At 40.4% G+C, this 14077-nt stretch overlaps 1 protein-coding gene across 3 annotated transcripts; it reads right to left on the bottom strand.

Moving 5' to 3' along the window:
* Positions 1-540: 540 nt before the first annotated feature.
* srsf7a (serine and arginine rich splicing factor 7a) lies at positions 541-8869 on the bottom strand. 3 transcript variants are annotated; one of them, XR_011103275.1, is made up of 10 exons: positions 8645-8869; positions 7595-7714; positions 7012-7245; positions 6395-6571; positions 6178-6264; positions 5802-5843; positions 5457-5504; positions 4748-4846; positions 2758-3310; positions 541-1435 (listed from the first exon to the last, which is right to left on the bottom strand). XR_011103275.1 is itself a non-coding variant. In XM_068712764.1 (9 exons), exons 2-9 carry the CDS (start codon positions 7627-7629, stop codon positions 1384-1386), a joined length of 774 nt encoding a protein of 257 aa, XP_068568865.1. In that variant the 5' UTR covers positions 7630-7714; positions 8645-8869; the 3' UTR covers positions 541-1383. The 3 variants fall into 3 exon arrangements, 1 of the variants encoding a protein (XP_068568865.1); XR_011103276.1 differs by lacking the exon at positions 7595-7714; XM_068712764.1 differs by lacking the exon at positions 2758-3310.
* Positions 8870-14077: the final 5208 nt, after the last annotated feature.

The following is a 14077-nucleotide window of genomic DNA, read 5'->3' as shown; positions in this document are numbered from 1 at the left end:
GTGTATGATTTATATTTACAATTTTATCCAACATTGTATTGTGATACATTGTGTTAGAGTTCAAATTGAGTGAATATTGACAGATGACACTTAATTTGAATTGAAAAAACAATGTTATTTCTGTCTGTACATAGTAGTTCAATGTTTTACTTTTGTCCAGCTTTGTTTTTCCTCATTTTAGCAGGATGTCTATTTCTATGTGCAGAGAACAATAAAACGTACCATAACCCAATAAAAGTGATTCTTCAACTTTCCGTGTTAGTAATTTGTTAAAGTCCCAGTTATAGAGCTGTTTTGCAGTAAACGGTCACCAAAGACATGTATTTTAAGTTTGTGATGCCATTTTTACACCTGCAGTTTCAAAATGTGCACTCTTTAAAAATGCAGATGAACTAGTACACCACTGTAAAAATATGTAACGAAAAACTGCTGATATCTTTCAAAGAACATATCAAAAGAAATTGAGAATAAATACAGTACTTTTTTTTTAAATTACGCAAAATAAACTTAGTAGAGTTAAAGAAATTAAGACGACTGAGGTATGTTGAAGAGGTTTATTCAAAAATAAAACTGCCACTGCCTTACCATATAAGCCAGGAACATAACACAACTGTTAAAGCAGCCCGTACAGAAATCAAACTTCAGCACTGTATAATATCTTAAAATTAAAAAGACACTGGAACAAATCGGAGATCAACACATGGGGGAAATCTATTCAGCATACGGTGAACAGGCTCATAAAAGGGGCAGTGCAGCACAGAAACAACAAACAGTAGGAATGTGACATCTTATTTAAAGGCATGCGGGCCAGCAACTACCTCCTTATGCCGAGTAGCGACTTATAACAGCATTTGAACTTAATCAAACTGGAGCGCGAAACAAAAAAAACTGTAATTGTATTGTCGATTCTCAATGGGGGAAAAAATATTTTGAGGTTTAGAAATTTTAGGGATTAAAAAGTTTTTCGACGCAGCGTCGTCACCCTCGAGAACCATCTTCCACTGAAAATGTGCTATACAAGCCGCTCTAATCGCTGCTCAAAGTCAACGGCAACATTGGGCATTGCCCTAACACGGGTGTTTCTTCTTACACATGCTACGTGACTTCATAAGTAGAAAAATTAGACATGCAGCAGCAGAAACACCAAAAAAAATCTCTATCAAATGGAAACAGATTTTTGTCTGCTATACTGACTAAATCTTCAACAATCTGAGGCTGCACGAAGACTACAGTCCTGGGGAAAGAAAGAAAACTAAAAAGACTGGGACAAGACGGACAGGTACAAAAATAAAATAAAAGCTGCTGTAGGGCTGTAAAAGCAGACAGGGTGCGGCGGGTGGGGTGTTTGAGAGTCTGTCTGTTAAACTAACTAGTCTTCTTCACTCAGTCGTCTGCTGGCGTAGGGCTTCGGTGTTGACTTGCTGAACGGGAGCGACTGAAACAGAAAGGGAGAGGGGTTGGCTTGCAGCAGGGGAGGAATGAACACACACACACACACACACACACACACACACACACACACACACACACACACACACACACACACACACACACACACACACACACACACACACACACACACACACACACACACACACACACACACACACACACACACACACACACACACACACACACACACACACACACACACACACACACCTTCTAAGAGTCCCTGACTGGATGGGTGCTGAAAACCTCTTTTGGCCTCTCTAAACAAAAAGGTTCATGTCAAGAACCACAGATCTTCTTAAAGCTGTCTTGAGGCAACTAATCTTTGTATTTCAAAGAAGAAATAACTGTCTAAGGTGAAAAAGCTAAATACATAATTGAACCCCCTAGAGCAAAAAAACTGATTGTTAGCATAGTTACTGCTCTAAAGAGATTTACAACTTAACCCATCTGTCTACAATCTGTTGAATGGAAACTGTTCTATACCAACTGCATATTTGAAAGCCATCATTATTATTGTACCAAGTTTGAGAACTGAAATAAGTACAGTGGAAACCTCTTAAAGGTCATCAGGTCCCTCCGGGTCAATTTGGATCATCATGTGTGTGATTAACATTATTATATATATTTTTTTCTTCATTTCTCTTGCAGAATACCTTCTAATTGACATCTGAATATGTATTACATAAATGGACAGATTCATTTGATTGACTTTAACAATAGTGTTAGGTGAGACTTTAACCCGCTAGTGCTTTCCCCGTGCACATTCGCTTTCCATCTCCATCGCTAGCAGCCACAACCGCTTCTATTTGTGCATGTAGACTACACAACGTAGTCCTAGGAACACCAGCGGTGCGTTCCAATAGCCATACTAATATACTACTTAGTATGCCAGAAAAAGATTTAGTACGTCCCAATACACAGTATGTCACATGTAAGCGAACTTCTTGGTTACTATAAGCAAATGATCCAAGCAGCATCTGCATAGGAATGATTCGGTCCCGAGCTTTCTGATCCAACATAAGCAGTTTCCACTGTACTGGGATGGTAAAGAAGCCTAAAACAGTAATGATGCTGCAAACATGTATGGCACAAGAATAATAAAAACATATCTGACAAAGATAAAAACACTCACTCATCCACTCTCACATGCAAACACACACACATTCACACTCTGAGCATGCTTGTTAAAAAGGCTCGATTTTAGCTTGATAATCACCAGTTATAATCCCAGAACTACATCAACCCTGTGCATTCTCTCTCACTATGAACATGAGCTTGTCAGGGGGTTTGATTTTTGGTTACCTTTGGAGACAGTGGCAGAAACAACAAGTACAGAGAAGCGAAGGATGAAAGGACTGTAGGACGGATGACTACAACTCGGAGAGACACTGCGCTGCGAAGGCTCTTGAAGACTGATCTCTCTCTCGTCAGCTCTCTTTCTCTCACTTTCAGAAGCTAAGACAGAGGCCGAAGAACTCTGGTAGGTAGGGGGGTCTGGTAGGTAGGTAATGGATTTTAAACGGTAGTGGTCGAGCTCTGATCTGTGTGGGTCGGCCCTCTGGTACGTCTGAAGGCTGGCTGGCTGGGTGACTCTAGCAGATCTACTGTATGTGTGCGAGGGCGGATCTCGTCTGAGCGTGTGCGTCGGTCGAACAGACGGGGTCGCCCATTCACTGTGGGAGGGTTCGGTCGGTAGGTCGACCTCTTTCTCGCTGTCTAACACCGGATGCAGGCGAAGGCTGATCTCAGGTCAGCGCTTAGTCACCCTCCCGCAGGACGTACACACCGCCAGCTGGCAGACCCTGGGCCTGGTGTCAGCTGTGGTGTCAGTGCAGTGCTCAGCTCCCACCACACGCTTTAAAGAAAATATGAAAAATAAACAAAACTGTGCTGCAAAGATTCTTAACTTTATAAAAAAAAAAGAAGAAAAAAAAAAAGAAGAAGAAAAAAAAAAAAAAAAAAAAATCACACCAATGGTGTCGTATTTTTAATTTTTTTTGGTCTGATGTCAGCTAATGTCTCTCTGGAGAGTTCACTTGATCTAGCCAAATTCAGCAGAGGGCATTTAAATTTAAGAAAACGGTAAAAACATTTACAATAGTACCTCTGACCTAGGGCTGGGCGATATGGCCAAAATATTCTATGGCGATAAAGGTCTTCTCCCATCTCGATAACAATATACATCACGAAATAGCATGTTTTCTGGTAATAAATAAGACTATGAAATAAACATTTGGTAAAGCCTTTGTATTTCATTTCATTAAGAACTAACAGTTTCAAGTGAAAATATAAAGAAAACATTTTCCAGCTATACACCGACTATTTTTAAACGCATTCACACAAACACAGATTGTTTAGATTAAGTAAATAGTTTGACCAGATTTTCAGATAAATTTCAGTCAGAATGTGCTTGCTATTATCAATTTAGACGATATCGCGTATCGCGATATCATAGCGGTAACTAAATGATCATATTGAATTATCGCCCAGCCCTACTTTGACAGTCTTTATTTAACACTCGTCAAACCAATAAATACAATTGTCCCTCTTGCTCTGACAGCCCTGAATTCATTTCCTGTAGACTGAAGCTACACCTATGGTGAGTGAGATCTAAAGGAAAGGGTACAGAGGATATGGGTGCATCTCACTGGTTTTTAGCTGCTATCAGGCTCAACAGTTCATAAGCTGAGTGTCTTTTGCGTGCTCCGTTTTCAAGATCCAGTCAGACTGAGAAAAGCTGCACCGTGTTAACCAGCGCAGAGTCGTCAAGAGGTGGAAAAGGGAGCACACGATAGAGAGGGGTCTAATCTTTCTTCTACTCATTACTTCCCTACACCGGACAGAGGGCCCGGGTCACTGTCCACTACCCCTCCCCCACTCCACTGCTGTCCAGCAGCAGCGGCAGAAGGCGCAGATCTCTCAGCGGCGAAGGGCGTCTCGCTGCTCGTCCGTCTCGCCGTCGAGTGGCAGTTGTCTGGTGGCAGCATGGCGCTCTCGGGTGGAAGGAGGGTCTACTGAAACAGTCACTCCCTGCCTAGGATGGAGCACCTACTTCTGTAAAGAACTCAACTGACCCTCTCCTGGAACAGGAACATAGTTGTGGTCTGAACTTTGATATCTACAAACTCTAGAGTGGTTGGATCTAGACCTCACTGGAGCTTCTTACTGCTGAGGTGTTACATGCGTCTAGAATGTCTTGGTAAAACACTGACAGCTGGCAGGACTAAGCACTAGAAATGTATTAAAACAGGCCTGTTTCAGTGAACAAGAAACATCTAGAATGGGGGTTTACCTGCTCCTCTTGTGATTGGCCGCCGGGGTTCGTGATCGGGAACGGGAGGCAGAGCGCCTTCTGGGTGCGGAGGCGGACCGAGATCGAGACCTGGAACGACTGGAGGAGAGGGGGGGAAACATTTACGTGCGCCGCTGTTGGATGAGGAAGCTGGAATTATGCTTCTGCAGAGAGACATATGAACATCTTTGCAAACCGAGGCAGAGAAGGGTGTTATGGGTTGATTACACAAGCTCGCAGACAGTGCGCAACTTCCAAATCTCTTGCGCGCAGTCCCCGATCCGTTGATCCAACATTGTGCAGTAGAATGAGATCTTCTTTTAGAGGGCTGGAAACTAAATTCCTCTTCACAGCACTTCAAATCAGGTCGATAAATCCAAATTCTTTGTGGTTTGTTGTAGATGCAGTGTTGTTTTTGTTTGTTTTACAGTTTCAACGGAGTGAAACTGAATTTATTTTTACTGAGTTTCTTTACATTGTGGTTTTACTCAACAATCAACACAGAATCGTAATGTTAGGCCTAAATCCCAAAGTAAAAAAATTAAATTTTTCAACAGAGAACATCCCAAAGCAGAACTGTTTTACTTTCTACGTCTCACTCAGCAGTCGCGTCTCCATTGCAGAAGCTTTACGACGACAGCAATGATGAGTTTCAGATACAAGCTGCATGTCAGCTACGGCGTGAAAACCTGCTCTGCACACGACCTACCTTCTCACTGGAGTCCTGGACTTGGAGCGGGCCGCCGGGGAGCCAGACCTATCATGACGGGAAGCACAGCGGATTTAATTACAGCTCTGGTGGAAACAATGGCAACACTTGAGTCATCCAACGACCAGAGTGGGGGTGAAAAAAAATGACAAGCACACCATGCTCGTAGTTAATTGATCCCAGAGGGAATGTACTGATCAACAGTTCTGCCTTTCTGCTGCAGAACCGGATTAACAATGCTGATGAAGAGTGACTACACCTGTCACATATAGTGTATCTCCAACGATACAAAAAGCACTGTAGTACCACAACAGTTACTTATAGATCAACTAATTATATTCTTACCTGCTCCTGCGTCTGGAATAGGATGGAGATCGACGACGGCTCCTGAGAAAAGAACAAAAAAAGTATAAACAAAAGGCTCATCTGTTGACCTGGCTCCCATGAATAAACATGACACGGCATAACGGTTTATAATCTATTATTCAAGGTTTAAACAATTGTGTGCATATTAAGAGTCTTGTGATGTTAGTGGGCGCCATTACAGTTTTGTAAACCAGGACAGGGATATTTATGTGCAGTGAGAACTATTGATTTAGATAATGTTCTGATTTAATGTGGTTGGATCACCTGTACCTCACATACATTTGGTTTGATACACCACGCGCCAAAAATGTCGACTAAAAAGCCACTGAGTGTCTGTGTTTCTGTGCCGACTTACCGGCTGCGGCTGTGGGAGCGGGAACGAGAACGATAACGGCGTCCGCGGGACCTGGACCTGGAGCGAGAGCGGGAACGGGAGCGAGACCTGGAACGGAAACACACAAACATCTCTTATTCTTTTCTGTCTTTTGATGGGACAAGAACGATGAGCGGCACTACGTGCATCGCTACAGCCACAACCACAACCACATGCAAAACAGACTGTATGCCTTCACCTGCTGCGACGGCCTCCTCGCTTGCTAAAGCGGTAGCAGTCGTAGGCATAGTGGCCCCGGTCCCCGCACTGGTAACACCGATCACTGGGGTCGAACTGGCGTCGGCTGGGGCGCCCGCGGCCCTTCCTGGAGAGGCCAGTTGACAACTCCACTCGAACACGTGAACCACAGAGGAGCCTGAGGAGAAGAAAAGGTCAGTGAGGGAGTCTGCAGGGACAGCAACCCTGAACAATATTACACTGTTGTCCTCTAGAGTCCGATAATATTTGTGTTCCTTTTGTCTGTTACAAAAGGGATGGTGGCTTTCAAGAGAGTTTAAACAATGGCTTCAGTTTCCCGTCAGGTAAAGCGGTGAAAATATTTTATTACACTTAAACTGATGTGTTTGAAATAGCTACTGTAGGTAGCACTATGGATAAATACTTCATACAACCCCACTTAAAAACATGCAAACTATCCCTTCAAGGGCTACACACTTTTGTAGATGGGATTTGTAAATTATACAGCAGTGGGTCATTGTTTTTTTTAAATCTTTTGTGCTTCATCTATTTTTATTGAAGAACAAAACAGAGGACTACTGAAATATTTCAGGACGATGTTACAGGATATTGACTTACTTTCCATCCATGCCTTTCACTGCATCTTCTGCATCTCTGGGATCCTCAAACTCCACAAAGGCGAAACCAGGTGGGTTCCTGGCCACCCAGACGGTCCTCAGTGGGCCATAATAACTGAACGCTCGCTCCAGCTCCCCTTTGGCGGCACCGTTGCCCAAGTCTCCGACGTACACTTTACAGTCGGTGGCCCGAGACGAACTACGGGAGGATGAATGGTGCGACATTTCTCTTTGCCTGTTGGGAAAATGTGCATAAATTAGTCCATTAATCAATAAGATAATTTACAAGATTTACTATATAGACATTTTTCAAGCAAAAATAGAAATCCTCTGATATTAATACAAAAAAGAGCATTGGGAAAATCTGACATTGATCTCTGGAAAACGTACCATTTTAATGATCAATTTAGTGATGGAGAAAATAATCTGATTAATAATTAAATATTACAGGAGATAATTGTGACCCTCTGCCCAATAAACATTACATTTATGCTGTTTAAATACAGATAATTTTCGTCCAAAGCAATTGACAATCCACACAAACACCGTATTACACATTACTACTGCAGGTGCTGGTTTCACACCTTTCCACTTTCTCAGAGAGATCTTCTGAGCTCATGACGGTTGCCTTTCTACAGATCAGAGGCTCTCACAGGACAGCAATGCTACAAACATCGGAGTATCGTGTAGAATATGATGCGCTGCTGCAGATTACAGTGTATAAATGAGTTAAAATGCAACATATACATTCATGCAGTAGTCATATTAATCCATAAACTTCATATATAATAGTAAAACGCTGACATGGAACATTTTAAAGCACAATCAATAATGTTATTTTGTATATTTTGAGTATATTTAGCTAATAATACTTTTACTTTAGTAAGGATTGGAATGCAGGATTTTGGAACTTGTAGTGGAGTATTTTCATAATGCGGTATTAGCACCTTTATTTAAGTAAAGGATCTGAATACTTCTTCCACCACTGCACCTGTGGACGAGGGGCTAGAAAACATCTCGGTTGGTCACGTGAGCTCAGCAGGTACAATAGCGTCATGCTGGTCACACGAGCGCCTGTTCGCGCGCCAAGCTCCTGCAATCTCTTTTAAAACATGACCGACCACGTCCTGTTCAATGGTGTCAACCGTATCTACACAGAGGACGGACTTTGCGTTATAGTATTAAAGTTATAGCGTAACAATATGCGCGTTTTATTTAACCGTCTCCGTTAACTAGATACAGAGCAGTTGCGTTATTTTCATTGGGGCCAATAACAAGACTATAAAACCGTACTATGATGATTAACGCTACACGGTGTCTGACACCAGCGGAGGACGCACTGTTTTCCGCTTGAACTAAATGATATGCGCGGAATAGTCTGTGTCGCGTTAGCTTGATCTACCCACAAACAAGAGGGGCCATTTCTAGCTCACCAAACCACCACTAAATATTAATTTAATATATAGACATACGTTTTAATAGACAACTATTCGACTCAAATACACAATATATCTATTTGATGTGTGCGTGTACCTTATCATGTATTTAACTGGTTAAACATGGAGAATTAGCCGAAGGCCTCGCTCTCCGCCTGCTCAAAAACAATGGCGACCGCACGCGCTAGCTAACGTTACCTTCTGCCGCTGCGATGATTACCGACTCAGCTCCACGCAGGGGTAAAATTCAGCCGCCTCGAACAGAAACCCGAGGTGGTATTAAACCAATTTACCAATTTTTTCCCCCCAGAATTATCTTGCCAAATTGCCACTCTCGTGGACATTAACGGCTATTCCACATGCCTGTCCCACAGGTTGGCCGGGTTAACGACTAGAAACGAAACACAAGCGAACACAGCCCCACAAACTAACTGCGTCACATCCGCATCTGCGCACTGTGAGTTTAACAAAAGGCACACCTCCAGTGAATACTTTCAGAATACAGTGACCAAACTGGCCGCTCAGATCAAAGTACCTCGGATTTGGTACAGCACTTGAGTAAACGTAGGCCTACTTAGTTACATCACACCACTGGAAACACCAACAACATTCCCCAGTAACAATAATAAACGACATGCTGATTATCTGTATAAATGTGCCATTTTCTATCAAACAACAAAAATCTGAAGTAATCAGTGACCACTGGAGAGCAGTAAACTCTCTAAAATATAGCAGGGGTTCTTAACCTTTTTGACATCGGGGCCCAACTTTCCAAGTACAAAGTGGCCCGGGGCCCATTCAAAAAAACACTGCATTGGTTTAACTAATTGATCTCACTCTTGGTTTGATTTGTATTCAATAAGAAAATCAAATTCACTTACAGTTTAACAAGCAAAAACCATGTCAAATAAATTACATGATACAATGTGATCATCACATTTATTTATCATGTGTATGTAAACCTGCATACAAATACAACAACACGCCCAACAGGCTAACAATTCATGGAACAAATCAAGGTAATAAAAGAACAAACCCTGTAGCGCCATTTGTATCATATTTGATACGTGAGTTTCAGAGACCTCTATGTAATTAACATGAGCAATACTTTCCTGAAAAAACTGTTGTATACAATCTTATACATGTCTGCTACCATCTGGTGGAGTTTCCATGCACTGCAGGCAGTAGCAGGCATTTAAATTCCATTTCCAAAATGGCAGCCGTCACGAAGCGACTTTTTCGTTTTCGGCAGGGAAATCGTTGCTAATTTTGAAACAGTTACGGTAAGAATAACTTTTATAGTGTTACTAATATTTCAATATGACTATTTACTGTATTGAAGCAAACTATAATTACTTCATATTTCGTTCCTTATTTTATAGTAAAATCGTGTTGAAAACATAGGTATCAAATATGATACAGCAGGTTTATAAGGTAATAATTCACCTGTAAATGTTTGTATTGTATTTCATTTTGCACTCTGGATTATGCCATATCACAATGCCAAATACACTGTTTTGGTCATTTAATTAAAGTAATTAAAGGTAGTAAGCTAAATTGAGTGAAAATGTATTTTTTTTATGTATAAAAAAGAAAATCCTTGGCTATCATAACCTTTTTTTTATATTGTTAATTCATTAATTCATTAATTTAAAAAAAGAAATTCAGAGTAAACAATCAGATGCAAGCAATGCACAGGCAATCACTTCTCCCATGTCTACTGTGGGAAATATAAAGTCCATCTTTGCCTGAAAAAGGATAGAAACTGTGCTTTTCCTGCCACGAGGCGAAACAAACAGGTTGTAAAAGGTTGCTGTTTGGGAAAAAATAAAAACCAAACCAACGGAAATGTTCCAAATGTTCCAAAAGCAATGAAAATCATTAGTTATTGTTTCTAAAATAAACATTGTTGTAATCAATAAATTGACAAATATGCCGTACAAATATTTTGTATGTGATACAAAAAAAAATCATATATGTAAATACAAAAAAATATTTTTTTTATTTTTTTTGACTAAAGGTCCAATAAACACTTCAATATCAAAAAATCTGAATTTTCTGAATATTATATGATGTGTCAGGCTTTACAGGGTTAAAGGCTCAAGTCATGCTTAACACAAAAGTAACTAATAATTAGGTTTTACTACAGAAAAAAAGGAGGGACTCTCAAAAAAACTGAGAAAAAAATGGAAATTTGATAAATATGTGGTAATAAAATACATTGAAAATAATAAGTTTCAAATTAAGTAAACTGTAAATAGAATTGAAATAAAGTGCAAATGAAAATATAGCCTTATAATCTGCGAATTATATGCTTCAGCAGTCTTAATTTTTGCATGGCAGAACCAGAAGTTGTTCATATCTGTGACAAATGAACAATAACAACAGTCCACACACTGGGCTCTCGTCTCTGCCTCGTTACCTCCGTTCACAAGGCCGTACTTAATGAAGTCAGTATTGTAAATTTAGACTTTTCGTGGGGGTTTGTCACCACTTTCGTCGTCATTTTTTTGTTTTAAATTAGTGCTGGGCAATGATTACAATTTTTAATCGCATGATGTACTGCGATTAAACACATTGTTATGCGCAATGTTCAATAATGAATTAAAAAGTAGTGTATTGTGCACTTTTATTTTAAAAGTACTGCTATATGAACAAAAGTGCAATAACATTTGGTTTGCAAACACTTTAAACAAATCAGGTTCTTTTTAACAGCAGCATTCTCTTTACACAGTAGCAGTTAAAATACAGTTAAAATGATTCTGATCATAGATATTCATCCAGTGTTCACAACTTTATTTTCATGTGTGTAATAGATGTAATTTGAAATATACACCTTGAAAACTGCAAACCTATCTACGTCATGTTTTTTTACGTTTGTTAAATTCTCAGTAGGATAACTAAATGATATGCTTATTATACATATTCCAAACAAAACAACTTTAAAAAATAAAAAAAAATAAAAATTAAATGAATCATTTCTTTTTTGCTTTTTTTGGTCAGACACATATGCAGCTGAGTACCGTGTACTATGTGTGGTAATTTGTTATAAATGTACGTTGGTACATAGAGGGTGATAAGGAGACTGGAGAGTGATTTGACCGAGAGCAGGAAAGGTCGGAGAAGTTGGATGGTGAAAACTACACAACAAAACAGTGAGAGGAACCTGACAGATGATTCTGTCATCAAGGCACATCTGTCAGTTGGAGGTCGAAAAAGAGAAGTTTCCAGAATGGAGAAACATAATGACATGAAGAAAATTGTGGCGGGGCGGCACAACTGTGTTGTGAATGGACCAGAGTGGGGAGAGTCTGACTTGGTAGAGAGTGATAACAGTATGGAAACTAGCCAAGTAAGTGGGAAAAGGAGTGAGAAAAGAGGTGGGGATTTTGTCGCGTCTAGCACGAAGAAAATCAGGAGTAGTGGAGATTGTGGTGGAGGACCAGAGGAACCAGACAGTTCGGAGTTTAAAATCATTTTGAGGTTTGGAGAAGAGAGAGGGGTTTCTGCCATGAGCCCGGTGAAACTAACCACTGTATTGAAAAATCAGATCGGAGATATTCTCATGGCGAAAGTTTTGAAAGATGGAAAGTTGTTGATTGTTTGTAGAAATGAAGAGCAAAGAGAGCGAGCGGACAGGATTAAGGAAATAGGGCGGTAGTGAATAGGTAGCGGTAATGAAGTAGTGAGCATAAACCGTATCCAAAAAGAAAGTAAGTGGAGTAAGGGAGTGATTTGGGGGGTGTCAGTTGGAGTCACAATGGAGGAAATTAAAGCAAACCTTAAAGGAGAAAGTTTGAAAGGAGCCCGATGGATGCAGGTAACTCGAGAGGGGATAAGGAAAGACAGTGATTACGTTGTGCTGGATTTTGAGGAGGAAGAACTACCACAGAAAGTATTTTTAGGCTACCTGAGTTACACTGTAAAGGAGTTCATTCCAGAGCCTATGAGGTGTTACAACTGCCAAAGGTTCGGACATACAGCTAAAGCGTGTAAAGGCAGAAGGAGGTGCGCGAGGTGTGGAGAAGACCACGAGTACGGGAAATGTAGACATGAACAACCAAAGTGTTGTAACTGCGGGGGTGATCACAGTGTGGCTTACTATGGGTGTGAGGTGTTGAAAAGGGAGAGGGAAATACAGCAGGTGAGGGTGCAGAATAAAATCACCTATGCAGAGGCAGTGAAGAGGGTCGGCCAGAGTGGAGGGACGGAAGGAAGAAGTAAGGCAGTAAAACAAACCGCAGCAGTCCTAGACCAGTCAAATGATGGAAAGATAATGGTCGACTTAAAAAAGCTAGTCACTTTCATAGCAGGGGTAATAAATCCAAGACAGAGATGCACATAGCACGTTATGGGGTGGAGTAAGAACAGATGCAAATGGAGAGGTAATAGAAGAGTTATTAGAAGACAATAATTTGGTTTGTTTAAATGATGGTAGAGGGACTAGATTAGATGTCCACACGGGGAACACATCTGCACTAGATTTAACTATTGTATCAAGAAATTTAGCAGCGATATGTGAGTGGGATATAGAAGATGAAACATCAGTGGGTAGTGATCACTTCCCAATAAGTTGTAAAGTATCATTAAAAAGGAGTAAGGAATAGGGAGATATAGTAGGTAAGTGGGTGTTTAGTAGGGAAAAGTGGGAACTTTTTGAGTAAATATGTGAGCGAGAAATGGATCAAATTAAATTAAATGAAGATATTGAGGAGATTGATACAAAAATGACATTTACAATACTGGAAGCAGCAAATCAAACAATTGCTAAAAGTAAAGGAAGGATGAAAAGAAAGCTAGTCCCCTGGTGGACAGATGAGTGTGGGAGAGCAGTGAAAGAAAGGAACAAAGCTCTTAAGTTATTAAGAAGATCACATAATTTCCAAAATGTAATACAATACAAACAAACACAAGCAAAGGTTTGTAGAATCATTGGTTAAGCAAAAAGGGAAAGCTGGCAGAATTATTGTAGCAGAATTGGAAGAGCAACACCTGTGGGAGAGATTTGGGGGATGATTAGAAGCATGAGAGGAATTAGAAGAGTACGGCATTATCCAGTATTGAAGAGGGGGGAGGAAAAAGCAGCGTTGGATGGGGAGAGGGCAGAGATGATAGCAAAAGCATAAACAGAAATCCACAGCTCTGCCAACCTGACAGCAGAAGGTAAGAGAGGAAGGGAAAGGACGCAAGCAGCTCATCCTGATATCCTTGGAAAAAGAGACAAAACTAATAGTTCAAATGATGCTCCATTTACTTTAGAAGAGTTGAAAAGAGCAATAGAAAGAGGAGGACTTACATCACCAGGGAAGGATGAAATTTGTTATATAATGCTTAAGCATTTAGGTAGTATAGCAATGAAGAAATTGTTATTTTTTTATAATAAGGTTTGGGAAGTGGGGAGACTAGTTCTTGGAAAGAAGCTGTGATTATCCCAATCAGGAAACCAGGCAAAGACTCATCAAACCCAATAAATTATAGACCCATAGCATTAACATCCCATGTAGGTAAGATAATGGAAAGAATGATTACAGATAGATTAACATTTTATATGGAGTCCAGGGGAATGATAACACCTCATCAAATTGGTTTTCGGAAAGGTAGAGGAACTATGGACCCAATTATTTGTTTAGA

The sequence above is a fragment of the Cebidichthys violaceus genome, unplaced genomic scaffold, assembly GCF_023349555.1.
Source record: "Cebidichthys violaceus isolate CVI_PGR_0920_01 unplaced genomic scaffold, fCebVio1.0.p SCAF_1, whole genome shotgun sequence".
NCBI lineage: Eukaryota > Metazoa > Chordata > Actinopteri > Perciformes > Stichaeidae > Cebidichthys > Cebidichthys violaceus.
This window is presented reverse-complemented; position numbering and strand designations above follow the sequence as displayed.